This window comes from Synchiropus splendidus, chromosome 9 (genome assembly GCF_027744825.2).
Source record: "Synchiropus splendidus isolate RoL2022-P1 chromosome 9, RoL_Sspl_1.0, whole genome shotgun sequence".
Taxonomy (NCBI): domain Eukaryota; kingdom Metazoa; phylum Chordata; class Actinopteri; order Syngnathiformes; family Callionymidae; genus Synchiropus; species Synchiropus splendidus.
This window is the reverse complement of record NC_071342.1, coordinates 4263139-4284318: the sequence shown is the minus strand read 5'-3', so window position 1 is coordinate 4284318 and position 21180 is coordinate 4263139. Positions and strand designations below refer to the sequence as shown.

Below are 21180 nucleotides of genomic sequence, written 5' to 3'. Positions count from 1 at the left end.
TGAATAAATGCTCATTTAGTCATATTCTACTCTCAATATCATTATACAAATTGTCAGTCCTTTGTCTTGTGTCATGAAAAACCTTTTCACAATTCTCTCTCCTAAAATGGTTGTTTTTCATTGTCTTATTGAACTATTGAACTTGGACCGTTTGGTGATGGTCCCTAACTGATGCGGGGTGAGTGCGATGCGTGTTTATCGAATTTATCGTGAGATGAAGAATTGTATCTTGCATAAATTGACGTAAGGGAAAGAATCATTATATAAATTATGTAAAAGTGCAAGAAAAGCAACAGGCCAGGAGACCCTTCCATGAGACTGAGAGCTTTTATGTATTTATGTATAAATAGTGGGTTTTTTTTGTTTTGTTTTGTTTTTTTTCAAAAGAATGTTGTTATGTCAGTAGTTGACATGGTGTGTTGGGAGGGGAATCGGAAGTGATGGGGTTATGGACTGAGGGTGGGGCTATGGACGCCCAGTTGCAAAATCCTACCAAAAATCCTGCTGGTCAAGCAACTTTTCCAGGGACATTGGTCTCATTAATGTCGATGAGCTTGTGGTGCTGCATTTCTTGCACCCATGAGTCCATATTTGATGATTTATATGAGTGCTTATATATGAGTATGGGTTCCCTGCTGTGTTGCAGAAAAACCTCTTCGACTTGCGCATATGCCGATTACGGTGAAGGAGCATAGTGTTAAGTACTGCACACTCACTCACTCACACACTCTCATTCACACTCGCATACACAGAGAGCCACCAGTTTTCTGTATATGGACGAAAAAAGGAAGGAGGAACACTAACAGCAACGCTCTTCAAATCAGTGTCTCAATCGGGAGTGTGGCGACATGTGGTTCAACTTCATTATAAGTGTGTCTACTTTAAATGCTCCAGTGATTGACTTTTTTGATCAATTGACACCAGAAGAGAGTTGCCTGAGCAGTTCATCCACCATTTTCCTGGGTCCTAGTTGCTCTTACAATGTAACTTGGGGCATTCAGAGTGAGGCTGCATTTTGTAAACATCACTTACAAAAACATTTTGAATTTTATTTAGATGTAAATCAGCGTGAGATTTGACTACTGAGGAACAAGAAATGCACAATAGAGCCAATTTGAGGGGAAATCTGTTTCCACTAAAATCCTTTACTACCATCTACAAATAACAAGCAGTGAACTCGTACTAAAACATATTTCAATGCTGTATTATCAGACCATCAGAAGGTTTGTTACACAACTGAGGTGTGTGCTTGTGCTGTATGTGTGGGTGTGTGTGGCGCCACTGCGATCATTTGTTATGGCTAACAGCAGTGGGTCCAAGTTTCCTCCAAAATATCTCTGTCCATCTCAGAGCAATCAAGGCTTTTTGATAAGAGTCAATCTGCTGCTGCATCAGACCCTGTACCCGCGAATGTGCCTCCAAAATTGCACCCCCCTCAGATTCTCACCATGGGTGACCTATACACAGACTTGGCTTTTTCCATTTCAACAGACATAACTGTCATGATAAATCTATTCAGCTGTAGCCTCAGATTTTTATAAAACATTCGCCTGCAGTTAAAATAGTATATATATTATCTTCATTGAATACATATTTGCTGGTGTCTTTCAACTAGTCAAGTGGAAAAGTGGTGAAACAGCTGCTAATAAACTTTTGGGAAATGATACCTAGACAAGGACATAGACATTTAATTTATCTTCATGATGCGAGAGACACTTCAACTATCTTGTGGACATTTTGACTGTCTTTGGACTTTCTTTTGCCTTTGTCGACATGCTGCCTGCGAATTTCTGAACAATGGAGTCATTTTTAGCAGTTTCCTCTATTTCTAAATTTAATGGAGACCGCAGGAAATTTGAGCAGACATACGTATTATTCACAAACCGTTGAATGCAAGAAAAACAGCAGCTGAATACATCATTGTGATATGTGCATCTGGTATATGGAGGCGAACCTGTTCCCATTGCAACCAGATTGCGCGTCCGCAGGAAGCTGATGGCCAGTCTCATGATGGAAGCCTTGTCCAAGTGTGTGCTGATGCTTTCAGGCAGAGGCAGTTGTTGCGCAAGTTCGTAGAAGACCTCAGTCTCTTTGCTGCGACGGCAACGTGCTGCGTCCCGAGACTTTTCCTTGCGTCGCTCCGAGCTGTTCCTGGAGGTGAAAAAAAAAAAACGTTAGTATATGTAGCAGTTATAAGCCAAATTTCAACTTTGAACTTTCGTCTCCTCAGTCAGACAGGGGCTATGGAGTGGATTATAACCATGCAAAGTCCAGTCAAAACAGATGGCCACTACATTTTCAATTACGATCAATCATCTAACTTCCATCGTGCACTGTGTTCTGATGTTCTTCACAGAAGCCAGACAGGTTTATGAGTTCTAAGAGAATGCCAGACGTTGTTTGTCATGTCCAGAGCCAGAAATAGATCACTACCAGAAAATCTACAAAGGCCGTTTGATCTTGAATCACAGGAGGATGGGAACCAAAGGAGAGTGAGCTTCGATAAACCGTACAACCATAAAAAAAAAAGTTCCATTAGCAGGCTTCAGGGTGTGTAACAATGAAAGACCTCACTCATGTGACTGTATGTATTTAAATAAATTAACCCGAGTAAGAAAACAGCAGTAGTGTAAGGACGACACGTGGCTTCAAAGATCAGTGATGATTTCTGATTTATAATTAAATGCATAAATAGAATGAAGTTCACACACGCAACAATAAGGTGCATTTACATTCATTAATGGTCCTCATTTATACAATTTTATATTCAACGGCAAAGATCATAAATATCCCCGTAAACAACTCAGATGATTTTGTACAGCAAAATGAGCAACAGAAAAACAAGAAGGAAGAAACAACAATAAAAAAAGTTGGAATCATTGAAAGGGAATGTGAATATAAGGAGGGATAAAAACAATTCAATTTCTCAGTTAAAATAATATGCGCCGCTTGTCGTTAATGGACATGTTGCAAGGGGTTGGAACAAAATGAACCAAAAACCAATATAAAAATTTGCACGATGAAACCGAACTCAGGTTGGTCACACATCTAAAATTCTTTATTGATAAATACATCTTCAGTTAACCACCACTTAGTCCTGATCAAGGTTGCGTGGAGTGCTGGAGCCTATCCGGTTGCCTGTCCATTGCAGGGCACACACACGTCTTTCACAGACACACGCACACCAAGACGCAATTGTGTCCGATTAACCTAGTGAGCATGTCTTAAGGCTGTGGGAGAAAAAGAAAGGTCCAGAGCTGTATTCGAACCCTAAACCTTCTAACTGAGAGGCAGCCGTGCTCGCCATTGCACCACCTTTATTCATTATTATCATTTTTCTTTTTTTATAAAAAACGTGGGAAATCTTTAGTTTTCTCTACATTCTAATTACGTTTCACAATTGTCGATTGTGTGTTATTGTCACTCACTTTGGATTGGATTTTCAAAAATTTGAATCATTTCAGTTTCATACAGATCAATGAAGAACAGAACCAGTGATATCACACAGGCTGGGAACAAAAGTACACCTAGTCTTATGTAACATTTGAGCTCTCCTGGCAGAACCGGGTTTTTTCACTCTGATGGCTGATCTACTGCAATTATCAGTGAGTGAAAGGCCATAGTGCCTGAAGCTGCTCCAGGGCTTGCGATTTTTCAAGGTCACGGGTGAAAGAGGCTTCTGGGTCCCTGTCACATGGAAAAAAAACAAGATTGAATCTAGAGTTGAAAATGTTTCTCCCATTAAGCATCATGGCCAGTGAGCTAGCAAGTCCCACCAGCTAGCAATGACATGAGGAGTGAATATTGTAGAAAAACAAATACCCACACTAGTATTAATGAAGTGAAGGAATCATAATACATGTCTGATGCAGTCAAAATAGTGAAAAAAGACATCTTCAGTAAACCAATTGGCTACTCAAGGTAACAGTTGTGAGTAGTTACGGTAAAGTGAAGAGTGAAGACTATATTTATATAATGTCATAATTGATCATTGGCGCCATTATTTTTATCAAACAGATGTGAAATTTTGTGGACACTGTTCACTTTTTCCAGAAATGTGGTTACCACTCAAAAATCTAAATGTTCTTCACACATTCCACATGGAAGTAAGAGAATGTGTTTTCAAGTTTATTTCACTTGACATCTGGCTCTGCTAACAGGTCACTGCAGATAATTATTTTTTCATGACATGTTTCTCAGTCTGAATTAAAAAAACTAAAATGCCTAAATTAACACGAACTGTCTGTTAATCTTCATTAGGAGAAGGTATAGAGTGGCAGGATCAGTCATATGTTGCACTTCTGACAATACACATCAGGGCTCCTGATCAGTCAGGTGTCATGGACTTTCTGAGCTGCACACCATGATTCTGAAAAAGCGCTTGTTACCACATTACACAAGCAAACACAATGTTTATTTGGTTCAGTGTTCTACAACTTCAGAAACAATTGGGAATAGAGGCAACAATGCCTTTTTTATTATCATATTCTGTAGTAGTTTCCGCTCTCAAGGACGGAAACTCAAGGACATGAGGATAAGCGGTGTCTGAGAGGTGAAGGTGGAGAGAGTTTGTGTGTGTGAGACTTGAGTTCTTCAGCGGTTCATTAATACAGCGAATTAAAAAAGTTACTGGCAATATATTGATTTTTATTTTTTCATAATGTGTAACCCCCCAGTTTCAAGTTATTTTTGTAGATGTTTATACTTTTTCTATTACAAAGCCACTTGTTAGTCGATGACTTGGCGTGTAGGGAGGGGAATGGGCTGGGGGCGGGGCTTTGGACGCCCTGTTTCAAAATCCGAGCAAAAAGCCTGGCAACACCTGTATGCTCAACACAGGTTGAGCGGCCACATGCTGCTTGTTTGGTGAAAGTGCAAAACAGACCTATCTCTAACAATGTCTCTAACAATTTCTGGCGGTGTGATGTTCCACTACACTCTCATTGCGGCATATGAAAAATTAATAGCATAAAACACCGGTATTTGGTATGAAATGGTGTGCCAGCCAGCACTAGTTTAGCTAACCAATCAGATTTTGAATCCGATCATAAATCAAAGTGAGCGTAGACTGATCTACCTACTTTAGTAACACTGCAAAGTTTCAAAACAGACTGGAAGGTTCAGCGGTTTGCACCACTGAAATGTTACCACAAGGTTCCTAACAGGGCTGCACCGATCGATCAGCCTGCTTGTTTAATGTGTGTGTTCTGCATACATAATATACATATAGAGACACACATTTAAAACGTATACAGCATTGTTACAGTGCTGCTGCAATTGTTAAAAATGAAGTCCATTGCTAAAAATGAAAGATATTTGACCAGAGAGAGATGCGGTTGACAGACACTGTGTCTTCACCATAAAGTCTAGATCAGAGCAAGGCAGAGTCAATGGAGCAAGGCGGAGTTCTGTCTGATTAAATCAAATTTCACAAAAAAATTAAAATTAAAATGGCAGTTCCACTCCGAATTTCTGACCTTTTGGCAGAAATTTGTTTAGACCAGTGTTCAGTCAAGTGTTCCAATTTGGAGAAAGCATCAATTCGAAACAACTGTGTCCTCACAGAGGAGTTAAGTGTACTGACTACTGTGCAAGTTCTGTGTTGGATAGGCCTAAGAATGTGGGGACAAATAGATGTCTCTATCAGACATCTACACGAAGAATGAGTGGGTGGACTGAAGGATCAGTAAGTGTAGATATAAAGGAACTTTTGTAGAAATGTAGTAATTAGGATTTCTAACAGACACCGATAAGTGTAGAGAAAGAAACACACAGCACAGGCCACTTCTTTGGTCGCTTATTTTACAGTGTGGAAAAGTCTGTGACCTCGGGAGCAGAGTACTCTGATTCTATCACTTAGCAAGCCAAGAAAGTCCCAGCATTTAAACACCATAGTGCTATGCATCTCACTAACTGCAAATCAGTTTGATATGCACTTATACACAACCTCCTGCCATCAGAAAACCTATAGATGCATGTAAATTACTTTTAGTCGCTTCTTAGTACATTGAACGGTGACACCACATGCTTTTGGCCTCTGAGGAACTGCAATACATTGGTCGAAACCACAGCAATAGACACCATTTTAACAGAGCATAGAGATGCACTCAGGACAACAGCCAAGACCAAACATGTGATCTGTTCCTCCTCTGCGCTACTGCACTGCTGCAGCACCACTTCAAATCGGCAAGGATTTCATTTGTTGCGGAGCAACATGCGTCAAGTTAGAGTGTTTTAGTTATTCGCATTTTACTGTGAGAGCAAAAGAAAATTGATCACTTAATTTATGACCCGCTCCATAACTGCTGCGAGGGAAACACAGACACAGTCAAAGCAGCTTGAGGAGATTTAGAAGGATTTTATGTTTATGATCGTAGTTTCAAGCACGTTTAATGAAAAGAAAACTCATATCTGATGATCTTCATATCTGTGTTTGATAACACGTGATCGAAGTTTGTTAGTCCAACGTTTCGCATGATAGTATTATGAACTTAACTTGTCATGCCATGTATTTTTTATTATTCATAATCGATTGCTCAATGAAGCGCTTCCTCAACACATGCGCAGCGGCTGCAGACATTCAGTCATTTCATTCTAGTCTGTGATACCACAATTGGGTTTACTGGTTTACTGAGCGATCTCATCATCGATTACTGGTCTCTTTTAATGCACCAAGATCTTGCGACTGACTGAGTGGAGAACTGCTGCGCTTCTCCGCAGTTGCACTGCTTGTGGTAGAAATTCAAAACTATGCTGCCGCTCCTGGTGGAAATTCGGGGTTAGAGTGTCACATCAGCATGGGAAGAAGCTGCAGCTGCACTGATGACCTTCCTGAGAATTTTCTACATATCAGAATTTAATCAAGCTAGAAAGGCATCTATACACCTGGGTGCAGTGTATACGGCAATTGTACTGGGACACCCTACTTTTAGGCAGGATGCAATGAGGACCCCTTATTTTATTAACTTTATTAACTATTTTCCACAATAACTTAGCTGAATCTTGGAGCTAGGACGATAACAACAACAAACATGGAGGAATCCACTGAGAATACGCTACTTGGACTTATGGGGGGTGTAATGGCAGGAAGTTTGCACTGTTTTTTTATTTTGTAGTTTCATTCAATTGTGAACGACATTTGGTCATTCTTTTATTATGTAATTAATTAATTATGCATGCTTTGTTGCTGATGAAAGCACAATATCCCGATACTCCTGCGCATGCGTCACTGCTTGTGTGGACATACTCAACACACGTTCCTAATTTACAGGGAGAGATGTATGTTCTGCCTGTGGATCAATCACTTCTCTGTATCACAATTTTGGAGTGACAAGCAAAGGAGTGCACGGTTTTATGTAGCGCTCTTGGAAGGCGAAATGAAGTGCATATAGTATGTAGATTGTATGAATGCGTCGTGTAATATGTATGCAGTGGCGCCACCAGGGGGTGGCCAGGGGTGGCCATGCCAGTCGCATGAGGCGTCAGTTATACATTTCATATGAAATGATTTATTCGTCCAAATGATTCATCCCAAATGCTGTGCATTTAACGCCGGCCAGCCAGGCAAGCCGCTCTTGACCTTCCATCACTCACAGTAGCTCCCGCCCACTGACTGCTGTTGCACTCTGTGACTGCAATGGCTCAGCGGTGAACAGAGTTCAGAGACAAGACAGAGAAAACTACCAGTAAGTAAATAAGTCATAACACATGTTTTTGACACGTAGAACTGAGTTGGCTAGCTAACATCAGCTGCTGCTTGTATATGTGATGTCAATTTGCAGACGATGAAGAGAGGGTCCTCAGACATCTCTTCTTATTTTAAGAAGAAAATTCGAACAGGAGGTGTGAAAGAAACGAGAGGGGAGGAACAGAGCCTTAATGAGGAGGAAGATGAGGAGAAGGAGGAGGAGGATGGAGGAGAGGAACTGACAACCACTAACCAAGGACAGTCAGCACCAACAAAAACAGGTGTTCGACCTGTTCCTGGACCAACTGGTGAAGTTATGACTGTGTGGCCCTGATAATGAAACTGATGGCCAGCCTAGAGTTATCTGAAGAAATGTATGTTTATAGTATGTTTCCATTAAATTACAAATCATGATATAATCACTTAAAACTTGATTAATTTTTTATTGGTAGTTCAGTTTTATTAGTCTGAATAGAAAGGCCTACATTGCTGTCATTACAGCTATAATTGATAATTACTATGGAGAGTGGCTCAGTATTATTATTGTTTCCACTACTATCATTATTTTAATGTCAGAATAACTGATTTTGCCTCTTGTTTCATCATAGATATCTCCCTATCAAGCTTTTCTAAAGGCTGGTATAACATACATATATAAATGGCTGGAATACTCTCAGAGTAAAGACTCTGCCATCTGTTATGCCTGGCGGCTCTTCAGTCTCCCCTCCTCAGGTGATTCGGTATTTACATCTGAAGAGGCGTTCAAAAATTGGAAAAAGGCAACCTTCAAAGATGGGGACTTTTAGGCCATGCCAAATCTGAAGCACATACTATGCGATGCTAGCATGGGCTAAATGATAGGTCCACTGCAAGCACAAGCCACCTTAAATGCAGAATATAATAAATTAGTGAATGAAAATAGAGAGTACACTAAAATAGTTGGAAAAACCCTGCTCCTCACAGCTACGCAGAACATTGCACAGAGGAATCAGAAGGTGAGAAAAAATGAAATTTTCTCGGTATAATGGACCTGCTCACACATTCCCACAGTCAAAAGAAAAATGGCAAGTCAAAGAAATGCAACATATCTTGGGCACCACCCGGCTCTTTGAGGACCGGATTGCCCACCCCTGGTCTAGCTGAAATGGTTTGCACTTCAATTACTAGTGAAGTTACCCAAAGTGAGGCTTTCAGCAGTTTGGTTGATGAGACTAAAGAACTAAGCAAGAAAGAACAGATGTCCTTTATTAGATACAATGGGTCAGTATGAAAGCTTCCTTGCCTTTGAGGCAGCACAGCGCCTGGATGCTTCCTAACTTTACAAATTTTACAGAAGCATGGTCTTGACTATAAAAAACACCTTGTTGGTCAAGCATATGACAGAGCCTCAGCCATGAGTGGAAAGAACAAAGGTTTGCAAGAACGCATTAAATCAGAGGCCCCATTAGCTTTTTATGTGCACTGCAATGCACATTGTTAAAATTTTTAGTATTACTTGACAGCGTGAAATGCATCCCTGAAGCTAATGACTTCTTTTTGTCTTTTTGTCAGGGTCATATGTGCACCAAAGATGGCTTGAGGTACAGAATGAGATGTTTCAGGGGGCCCCCAAGAGAGTTACAAAGACTGATAGAGACTAGGGCTGAACGATTAATTGCATTTGCGATTATACCGCAATATGATAAAACCTGATTTTCTAACCTTAAGGCTGCGATTTGACTGGTCACGTGACTTTCACGTGGTGGCGCAGTGCAACGGTGAGCTTTAGCCATTGAGCTCTAAATTACGGCTTGACTATGAAGATAAAATGGGTGCAAAAGTGGCACATACCCGTAACACAAGACTTGTATCCATGCGTCAGAGGCACATACGTGTAACTGCACATTTGCATCTGTAAACCCCGTGGCACGTGCGTGTAAAAAGAAGATTTACATTCATACAAACACGATAAGTAATTTCGCCTTCATTTTCTAAGTGCACAGATACAAGTGGCTAAACACGAGCTTTTGAAACTGCAATTGTGACACATTGCTAAGTTTTCCACCTCAACCACCGCCAAAACGGGTGCATAAGTTCCACATACTCGTAGAACATGATCCGTATGTGCGTGCACCCTTTTGCACCTCTTCTCGCACCTGTAAATAAAACTGATGTGCACTCGCAGAAGTGGCGGCAATACGTGCCTGTTACTCCATGCGAGTTCCCGGTAGTCACGTGACGTCTCTTGTCCAATCGGCTTTTTTTTATACTAATTATGGGCTGTTTATGTTCAGACAGTGCTTAAAAAGTGCGATCTACATTTACATGAAGAGTTGGACGTGTTAGAGTGGTAAAGCCACATATTGGTTTGCATTATTGTTGTAATATGCACTTTAGTTTGTGTGATTTATCAGTTTAGTAAGACTGACTGAAGTAGACAAATAAACCATCTTTCATTTTAATTCATGCTTCATTTGCCTTTATCTTAACATAAGAATAGCCTATAAGGAAGAACAATTATATATACTGAATCACATATGGTTTATTATAGTACAGATTGATTTATTAGTTGTGTTTGCTGTAAAATACATGAGAAGAGGACCTTGAAAAATAATTGCACATTTAATCGCAATCGCAACATTGAGAGAAAAAAAAACGCAATTGGATTATTTTCCAAAATCGTTCAGCTCTAATAGAGACACAGTGGACATGTAGGTATGATGCTTGCAAGACAGTGAGAGACACATTGCCAGCCATCATACGTCTACTGAAAGAAATATCAGAGGAATATCAAAGGAGCAAAACGGTGACAGAGTTTATTAGCCCAAATAGATCTCAAGTTTGTTAGCCTCCTTGTAACATTCACATGTTTCATTCAGTGTTCTTGGTGAGATACAATATCTGTCAGATATTTCACAATCCTGTCAGATATTTCTCAGCTGTGCCCAACTTGATTTGGGCACAGCTGTGAGTCTCTTGACACATTAGAGAGTTACAGAGAGGGCTCTCTCTTTAATGACATCTGGGACAATGCTCTAACTCTTATTGAGCAATGCAACATCAATGCTACACCTCCAGGTTGTCAGGTCAGTCGAAGCTCTAGACTTGAAGGGCATTACCTGTTCACTCCAATAGTAAGACAAGTCAGCACAGAAAAGCAGTCATTTTGGACAGGTTCATTTATTCCAGTTATTGATGTGCTTCTCTCTGAGGTGAAGAGAAGGTTTTCGAAAGAAAATTGTGTCATAATGAAAGGGATACAGGCGTTGAATTCGTGCAGCGGCACATTTTGTGAGAAAGATGGAGTGTTTCCATTTGCCTCGTAAAACAACTGCAGTATTGAGGATCTTCCAACTTGACGAATTCTTGAGAGGAAGCAAAGTAGTGATATATATATATATATATATATATATAGCCAATAAATACGACTTAATCACTGTAACTGTCCTACTCTTTGGATAATCAGGATCTATTGTCCAGCTTCAGATTATTTCAGGATAAGAAACAATGGGAGTGACAGCACAATAATATAAATAACTAAAAATATAAGCGGATAAATGTTTGTCAACAGATGAGAAATAAATTGCCCGGCTGTTTATTTTTTCTTTTTCTTTACAATATCACTTGCAAAATAGTACATTACTGTTAATATTATAATATGAAGATATTAATACATTCTTAACAAAACAACTGTTATGAATAGATCCATAAATGTCCAAATTTCTGATTATTTAAATGTATAATACACAGAACTACAAAGCAGAACCCAAACACTATATGAGGTAGTCAACAAACATGGCTGACCGCGAAAGCCATCTCTCTCAACACTATTTCCGACACCGTACATGCCAATTCTGTTTGAAAACATTCTATATTGCCGGTTACTGTTTTAATTGCCTCAGGTTTCCCCACATTCCCCGCCTTCACCACTCATCCACCACTCAACACCAGCTAAGGTAAGGTCTTTGTCATTTGGGCTTTACCATATTACAAAGTACTAAGATAAAAATCACATTTTTTACTGTGTGTGATAACGCTGTGAAGCCCGTCACAATTAAACATGCCATTTAAAGCACCAGCACTTGACAGAGCACGGAGAGTTTTCCGGGCTCATGAAAGTTGAGCTCGAGCGTATGACAATGAGCAAACAGCGAGAGGTTGAGCGCGGACTTATGCTGAGTTATGTTGAGAGAGCGGCAGAGAGGTTGATCGTATATTTTGTGTGTACAATAACCAAAACACATTCGTATGAGCAGAGCAGAGATCTAGCTCCATAGTTCCTCAGCAGCAGTTTAAAGTGCAGCTGATGCTTAGCAACACCCGCCGGTAGAAGCATGAATTGGGAATGATAAGAAATAATTCTTAATTTCACCAAGCTAGAAGACCAGCCTTTCTCAGGTGTCGTTTTGTTTTTGAAAACATCCGGAGTGGAAACGTTCATAAATGCAGTACTCTCCATCTCGGAATCCTGCTACAGTATGTAAGTATTTCATGGACATAGCACAGTCTCTAGAGATTCACCTGCGATGTTTCACATCAAAATAAATGTTTTTCAGTTGTCCTTTTGACAGAATAATTGATGCATTCAGCAAGGTTTTCCTATTTTTTTGCCACTTTGAAGAGGAATATAAAAATGTGTCTGAATTAAAATTTAAGTTCATTTTTTCACAACATGTACACAGAAGGTCTCGTCATTTTGATTACAAATTCATTGTCAAACCATGTGATCGGTATGGGTGATCGGCAGCAATAACACAGATCGGAGAATCCCTAACACAAATCTTTTATCAGCACCTCAAACGTCATTAATGAATGTTTGGAAGTTTGGAAAACAATCAAAGATACACAGCTGATACAACTGTATGCTTATCTTGCATTAATATTGGAAAGGAGATGAACAAAACTATAAACACCGTAGCTGGTAGTTAGGGAACATATCATTATAAAAATATTTTATTAATCAGGGACATCCAAGAAAACAAGCTGCCCAGGAGATCCCTGCATCTGAAAGTGAGACTGAAAGTTTCATTGTGGCACAGGTACCAAGTTAATCTCTGATGACGAAATTTGGCTCCGATGGGCTGTCATTTAACAGTGTCATTCCGCCGAAATGTGAAAACACATAACCATAAGCAAAAATAAACTCTGCCGCCTAAAGGGTTAAAAGACTCAATTATTCAAAACGTACGGCATCTGTAATTGCAATGGCTACACAAACACCCACACTGCATTCCTAGCTTACAGCAGCTCTTCCTGTGGCTGTGGCGCCCGGTCAAACACAAACACAGCTCAACAATGAACCAGAAGCTAATCTGTGATCCTGAGGAACAGAGCGTTCTCGAAACACATCACTCACAAGCATGTGCACGCATTCACGAAACACACACGCACAAGCCCTCCCAAACCGATGTCAGGACAAACTGTACAAAAAATTAGTTAAAGCCAACAATTAGTCCAGAAACAGTGTTCGTGGGTCGGGTACCAGAGTCTGGGCAATTAGAACATTCTGCAATACATGACATGAATAGGACAATCTGATAAATACAAATGAATCACGCCAATTGTCTTCAACTTTGGACTCAGTTATAAAGTGACAACTGTGACAGGGGTAATCCAGATAACGCCCAGCTATAATAGAAAAAACAAAAATATTTTTGCTTCATGAGCCACTATTACTTCTTTCTATGGCAATAAGCTGCCTGTTTCAAATACTGTATGTCTAGAGTATGAAAGCATTCAGAGAGCGCAGATTTCTTCAGTCCACCCCCAGCACAATCTCCTGATGACAAATATCTAGAAAATAAATAAATAAATGCTGAATCTGGACAAAATTATGAAAAGGGTGCTATCTCCCACTTCATCAATATACATACAGTAGTGACCACTCCCAAAATATTGTATTTCCTGTTCACGAACATATGCACAGCACCAATCTCTGTGGAAACTGTAGAAATAGCGATCAGGTATAGATGTTTTTTAATCAAAGCAGTGGCTTCTTCTCCAAAGGATCCCACAAAAAAAATGACTACTAAATGCTTAAATGCTTCACAATAAAAAAGCACAATTTTGCACAGAAACGAGAGATAACAGTTATGACAAAAAAAAAATCAGAAAAACGTGCATTTGGTTCTATATCAGGAAAATATGTATCATCATTTTTTTTAGCTAGGAATTGATATACGATTCTCTGCCTCATAAAATAAAAAAGTTTATTGCATGCATAAACGATGACAAAACAAAGTTGCAGCACCAAACAGATGACATGCGGTGCCTTGCGGTGCTGCGACGAGTGAAAAGCACGTCTTGCAAATCACTTGAGACTGACACTTGTCATCCCATTTGAATCCAAAATACAACCACACAACAGAATGCTAGCCTTTTTTTGGAATAAGTTAGTTTTGAGACTGATTGGTGGGATGATTTTCGTAACTAGTTCCCGGTTTGTCATCCATATTCCTTCAGTTTCTATCCAGTCCCTGAGCTATCCAATCACTACCGCATTCACATCACAAGTGAAAAAGGCACTATATCATTGGCTGAAGGTGAAGCCATGAGCGTGGGAAGTCAGAAAGTAGATGCTTTCAGCGCAGCTTGGGAGCGTAAAACTCGCAAAGGAAAGTAGCAAATGCTGTCAGTTCGTAAATTAAATATTAGGCGAAATTAACTGAAAATTAAATCAGACAATCGAAATGGCAATTTTTTTAACTCTTTATTGTGCAGGTCTAACCAGTAGTCAGTCACAGATCATGGACTCAGTCTGTCAGCAGCTGTTTTGGTGCACATTGAGTTGACATCACAGATTGGAGCATCAAACAGACTCTCAGTCCCACTGACTAAACATGCCTTCACAGCGACAATTCTATTTCTGCTATAAACTGAGAACAAAGTGTGTAATACACTGTGACCAACACATTATGCCTGTTCACTTTGCTGAAGTTGTGTAATATATGGCCGTAGCTGTATTTAAGATCCATGCATTTTCGCCACAGATTCTCTCAATTTCACCCACACTTCCAGCAGCTGTAGTCAACTCCAACTCCAACTCCACAAATGCTCACAGTGCGACCAGATTTTGGACAGATGAACTGTCCTGAAATTTCACTTAAAATATAACCACTGCTGTTCACATACACTTGTGTCTCTGCTTTTACGTTAAAAGCAGTTTTTTCAGCATCACACTCTTGCCCGGTTTACTTTTTTGGTCATGGACAGAGCGCCCAGTGTCCGGTGTTAATACCTGCTCTGTTAAGCCTGATCTGATTAACAGTCACGATGGCAAACTGCAGGGAGAAAAAGCCCAAAACACCAACTAATTCAAACACTTTTTGCCTGTGTGCACGTCAATCAGCAAACAACGCTGCCAAATTGTGAGACAAAGCTGCACTGAGGAAGCATTATTATGCAAGATTTGGCTGTTTCTCATCGCTGCTGACAATGAATGAATGAGAGAATGAATGTTGTGTTTCATTTCATCATAATTATCACAATAAATTATTCACTCATTCAGTCAGTATTCACCGCTTGTCCAAGCTAGCAGGAGAAGTGTGGTAACCAGAACACTTGTCTAATAGATTAAACAGTTTTCTGATCAGAAATATTAAGGTCAAGTTGGTGTAACACGTTTATTACACAAAAAGAAAAAGAAAACAAGGGAACACAAGGTCACTTTGCCTTCAACCACAGATTCCAACCTGATTCCATAACCTGGACGAAATACGATCAAAGACATCTGATAATAGACAATGAAGATTATCCTAAAAGGGTCGCGGTGATGCACATTTTTGTCCCACAAATCAAGAAGGGCAAAAACTAGTCGACTATAACCAACTATTAAATTAGTCTGTGACAGATGCATTAGTTGTCTAGTCATCATTCTCGCACAATCCGCAATAAGGGGGAAAATGACAAAGGCTACGTGACCATCATGACCCCAAACAGTCCCAAAGTATGGGAATATTTCAAGAAGGCTAAAAATCTATTTATTTTGCCATGGTAGTTGCAGAAACAAATTGCACTCTTTGTTGGGCCTGTCAGTGAGCTACTGGTGGCTAGGTGACCCACGTCAACCACATCCTGAAGGAGCTGCATGGATGCTCCATCCATTCCATCCTCATCCCATGGGCCCACCACCTGTGGGAAACATATCATGAGTCGTGAGCGCTATCATCTGGGTGGCAGTGGAAGAGGGCTGCATCTGCATACAGGGCCTGTGCTGGGTTGGCTAGCTCTGGGGAAACGGAGCGTCACCTCACTGTGGGTTACGGAGTCTGAGTTAGTATGGGAAGGAAGCTTTCTCCTGCATCCCTTTGGAGGTTGGGGACATCAAGTAGGAGTGGTCGGTGTTCAAAGCCGCCACCGCTGAAGCTTAAGTGGTGAGCTGTGGCATGAAGGTCATCTGTGCCTAAAGGGGCGGTAACCCAAGGACATCTTGGTGGACACTAGCGTCAGGGAAGCCGTCCGACGGAAGAAGGAGTCTGATTGAGACCTTGTGTCGAGTGGGACTCCTGAAGCAGTAACTACGTACCGGTTGGCCCGAAGGGCTACTTCCTTTGGCTGTTTCTAAGGCTAAACAGCGGGTGTGGAAGGAGTATGGAGAATCCATGGAGGAAGACTTCTGGCCAAGCTGTTTACAGTAAGGATGCAATGTTGCTGACTTCAATCAAGGATTTAATTGGCCGTTAGAAAGAGCACTTTGAGGGACTCCTTAACATGGACATTCCACTCTCCAGAGAGATGGAGTTCGAGGATGATGGGCAGTCCCTGTCGATTTCTCGGGCTGAAGTCTCTGTGGTAGTAAAAAAGCTCCACAGTGGCAAGGCTCCAGAAGTTGATGAGATTTGTCCAAAAATGCTGAAGGCGATGGGTGTTGGTTGAGGGGCTGTCTCCGCCAGGGTTGTGCTTTATCTCCAATCCTGTTTTGGTTTACATGGACAGGATTTTGAGGCTGAGCTCTGGAATGGATGGTTTACCGGCGGTTTGAGGATCCAGTCACTGCTATTTGCAGATGATTTGGTTCTAATGGCTTCATCGCGATGCGACCTTCAACTCTTGCAGGATCGGTTTGCATCTGAGCGTGAAAAGGCCTGGATGAGGATCAGCACCTCTAAGTCCAAGGCCATGGCTCTCAACCAGAAAAGGGTGGATTGTAGGTAAGGAATGGGTTCCTGCCTCAAACTATCTTGTTCTCCAGTGGGGGAGATGTTTCATGCACGGCCAGCTGGGAGGAGACCGAGGGGTCGACCCAGGACCAGGTGGAGGGATTACATCTTTACACTGGCTCGGGTGCATGTCGGGATCCTCCAGTTGGAGCTGTTGGATGTTGCCTGGGAGAAGAACGTTTGGCGTGGCCTTCTGAAGCTGCTGCCCCTGCGACCCGGCAACGGATAAGCGAATGAGGATGGATGGATGGATATTCTGACAAGGAACACTTCACCGTTCTGTTGTGACGGTGTGTGGTCAAATTAGAGGCGCACCAGGTTTACAAAACAGATGGATATTTGAACGGTTTATTCGCTGTGAGTGAGTGGGAAGAGGAGCACCACACACCACGGCAGCACTGCGTTGACAGACTGACTGACTGACTGACTGACGAATCAGCGCATCAACATACCGTAGATCTACTGTTATAGTGTATAGAAAGAAAGTGAGCGAATTCTTATAATCTCCTCCTTTGACCTGTACTGTATTTGTGTGTGTATTGTATGCTGTGTTCGAGAAGGTGAAACTTTTGCTGCTATACCTGGTTCCACTGTAGAATACACAACAGTGTTTTATATACATGACAATGGCGCAGTCGCTACCTGATTCTGACAACTTTTGAAAACAGGGTCCACAGTGGGAATTGTCGATGAAATGTTTTCCTGTATTCTAAACCTCCACTGAAAATGGTGCCTGCACCGCTGGGTTTACACAGTCAGCACAGCATACACCTTAATGCTCAAGAAATAAGGCACAAAACTGTACTCAAGTGCTGTAACGAGGCGGTGATACTCAACCTCAGCTAGAAAGTTTGTTTCCTAACATCCTAGGTTTTAACAAAGCAGTTCTATTTAATACCCTGACTTTCAGCTGTATAACAAGAGGAAACAATGAAGATAACAGCATTTGTTTGTGATATCAGCTAGTTTGGTTTTGATCAATTAGCACTTATCTTTGAATCCCGGTATTTGAAACTAACTTCCAATGTTGCTACAGTTACTTTGAAAAAGTAAACGACTTTTGAAGTGAACTACTGCAAACAAGGCAGTCCCAGTCCACTACAGGACTACAAAGCCTCCGTGTGCCATGTCTCTAGTTGGCCACTTGGAGGCAGTTGCTGTAGTTAAGTGATTACAGGAGTAAGACTGGCATCTCCGCTCTCCGTCAAGACACAGTAGAAAACAAACAGGGTTTCCGTCAGGACCTTTTGAAACTGTGGACTCTTCATATATGTCCTGCAAAATTGATCCAAATCCATCCACACATTTTGAGGTCATTTTGAACACTCACAGACAGACAAACCAATGACATCAAAATCTAAACCGCTTGCCGGACATAATAAAAGCTGTTGTCTTCCTTGTGAACACCTTGAGTACATCCACTAATTTGGACTAGTGCTTCTTGTATATCTTGTTTGTCACGAAGGTCTATTATGCCATTAATGTTTGCTGCTGTAATGAGTTAAATTTCCATACAATCAAATTTTCTGGTAAAGCACACTTCAACAATTTGACCAGAAGAAACTGTTTCGAAAAATCTTGCTGTTCTATAAAGGAATATTCCTGTATTTTAAGCCTCATCTGGGTGGGAGGACTTCGTTTGGTGGGGGAAGTGGCATCGAAGTAAGTAGCATTTGAGCTCAGATGACCAATGATTTTTTTTTTTTCAATGCAAGCAGGCCTTTTTTCTATTTCTGTTCTGGACATGAACAAACTTAATGGATCGCACAATATCTAGTCCAGTTAATGATACATTTTGTTGTTAATAAACACAACTTAGAAAGGCAGCTGTTCTGTCAAGTATTGTATATATAGATGGAAAATCAGACTTATGCTCCTAGAAAATTAACTTGAGATGTATTCCCCACTGGGACCAAGGGATCAGTCCCCGTGCCAGCTCAACTTTCTTAACAAGATGTGAAAAAGACTCAAATAAACATCTGCAAGCGTTTGTTTTTGTTCCATCGTGCTCATCATCTGACTGTAAAAATAACAATGAAAAAAGCATAGACTAACTTAAAGGACCGTGTGACGCAGTATTGCTGGTTACGTCATCGTCAAGTATAAAACGTATTAACGGGAACAGTAAACACCATGGAAAATAGGACCCCGAACTCGACCAAACAAAAGAGAAATTCACGCAGAGTGTACAATATAAAGCGGAATAGTGAAGGGCTCGTGCGTATTCTGAACAAACTGAACCACGTACGTTGTCAGTCAAGTCACTTTTCATAGTCCAAGTGAAAACCGAACAAAGCAATAATCATCTCAGTCACTCTCGACAGTTGCTGTAATCGACCTACACGGTTCAAGGGTTCTTACAAATTCACGAAAGACGAATCACAAACGACTCTGGTTCTATTGGCTCGAAATACGTAATTTAAAGAAATGAAGGTTTATTTACGTGTACTTCAGCACTGCCGTCGTCTTATTAAAACCAGGTAAATGTAACTTCATAGTTTTTATATGGCGTATTGTTATTGTCTACGACGTTCATCGGAACGACACCTTTTCCGTGGCACTTATTTTATATTGCGCAGCAAGAGCGATACACTCGCTTTCACATTTGACGTAGCGATATGAAATTACTGATGATTTTTTAAATTATTTTTGACAACCTTTAATATAAGGTAAGTCGTTTCATGGCCACAAGGAGGGAATGAGAGAAAAGGCAACATGATAAATGAATTAAAGTAGAGGAAAGGAAGTAAATACAAGCAGGCCAAGTATCAGTAGCAGCAACAAGTCTCCCTGTAGAACAGCCACTGATTCGGACCTTAACTCGACTACTCTGGCACGTCTTCAGAAGAAGCGAAAAAAGGGCGAATGTTACACTTGTTACCTCTTTTTTTCCTTCTCTGCCGCCATTTCTCAATGAAAGACGAGAAAGTGCTTTAAAGTCTTGTCCGTATAGTCCAAACTCGGGGGGAAGCGAAGGTCACTTGAAGCCCAGAGAGGGTGACGGTCCTGGTGGAGAAGAACCGGCCGTGCAGTCTCAGAACACTGCTGAGGATTGCACAGCCTGTCCCCGCAGAACACTCGCTAATCTCTGACGTAGCTGGAGAAAAGTCACCGTCAAGTGCGTCGTCACACGCCGGTTTATCAAGTGAGTACTGGAGCTGCAGCACTCCTGACCAGCAGCTCTGCTGGTAACGCGGCTGCCTGCTCACCGAGGATTGGCTGCCAAACAGGCCGAGACCCTCTGGACGGCTCCGCCTACTGCCCCTACCTGTTAAGGCAGAAGAGAACTCCCAGTTCGGTATCGCCGCTTCGCCTGAAAACAATTTATTTTCTACTGTATATTCATGTATGAATGAATACTTATTTCAGTCCCACAAGCAACCACACTCTTTAGTTCATATTTATTATGGACAATATTAAAATATTGTATGAATAACGCATCCCTAAAATGAAAACCACTTTTTTGTATATATATATATCTCCTTCCTGCGTATCAAAAGGAAATCATCTGTATATGTAAAGTTATTCTGTAATTTGAGAGTTTGTGTGTGACTCTGATCAGAATTTGTCAGTTGCATGACTTGTAAATCAGTAACTTATAGTTCCGCAAACAGCTCACCATGAACTCCAGAGAAAGGTTATTCAGCTTTGCTGGGTGCCTTCCATGGATCCCATTACAATCATTATTTTGAAATCTTGGAGGCGAGGGTCACTTGGTTCATTTTCAGAGCAGGTCTCACGACATTCTCCTGCCGAGGCTCGCGCTCCACTTCATGTGTCAACCCGCAGAATATTTGAGATGCAGAAGATTAATGAAGATAACAAAGAAGCTAAAACGGCACACCCAGAAATCATTGAGGCATTTCTGCCTTGCAGTCAAGTTCCAGTCCGGATCAGCAAGATCCCACAGTTAGTGACAAACTAACACTGAAACACACTTGACACACATTTAACAGCACTATTGAGCCAGTTAAACATTTGTCTAAGGATTTCAAACATATTGATTGTTGCATTCCATTTATGCTGGAAAGTTATTTCATGGAATGTGAGCTGTGAATGTATCTGAGTACACCTATTAACATCGATTCTAACTCATCTGCATAGATTAGACAGTGGAGGACAGGTTATGTTTGTTGCAGATGATGAGCATTTTCAGCTCAAAGATCTACTGGGTGCTCATATGTACAGTAGAAACCACAATGACACTGTTCTCTCCTGAACTCCTGTCCAGAAAACTTTGCAATGGCATCGCAGCACATTTCACAAATAAAGGACAACATGCTCTCTGGATAGCTTGTTTTCAAAATTCTTTAAAACAGATCTTGTTTTGGTGCTGTAAACAATCGTCAGTTTCCA

General features: G+C 41.0%; 1 protein-coding gene across 1 annotated transcript in view; it reads right to left on the bottom strand.

The window, feature by feature from the left end:
* The window catches only part of epas1b (endothelial PAS domain protein 1b), a 43028-nt gene extending 23030 nt beyond the window's left edge, over nucleotides 1-19998 (bottom strand). The window contains exons 1-2 of the mRNA XM_053875587.1: nucleotides 19706-19998; nucleotides 1955-2151 (exon numbers count right to left, since the gene is read on the bottom strand). Of these exons, the coding sequence (XP_053731562.1) occupies nucleotides 1955-2151; nucleotides 19706-19731 (223 nt within the window). The 5' untranslated portion in view covers nucleotides 19732-19998. The remainder of the gene's footprint in view (nucleotides 1-1954; nucleotides 2152-19705) is intronic.
* Nucleotides 19999-21180: the final 1182 nt, after the last annotated feature.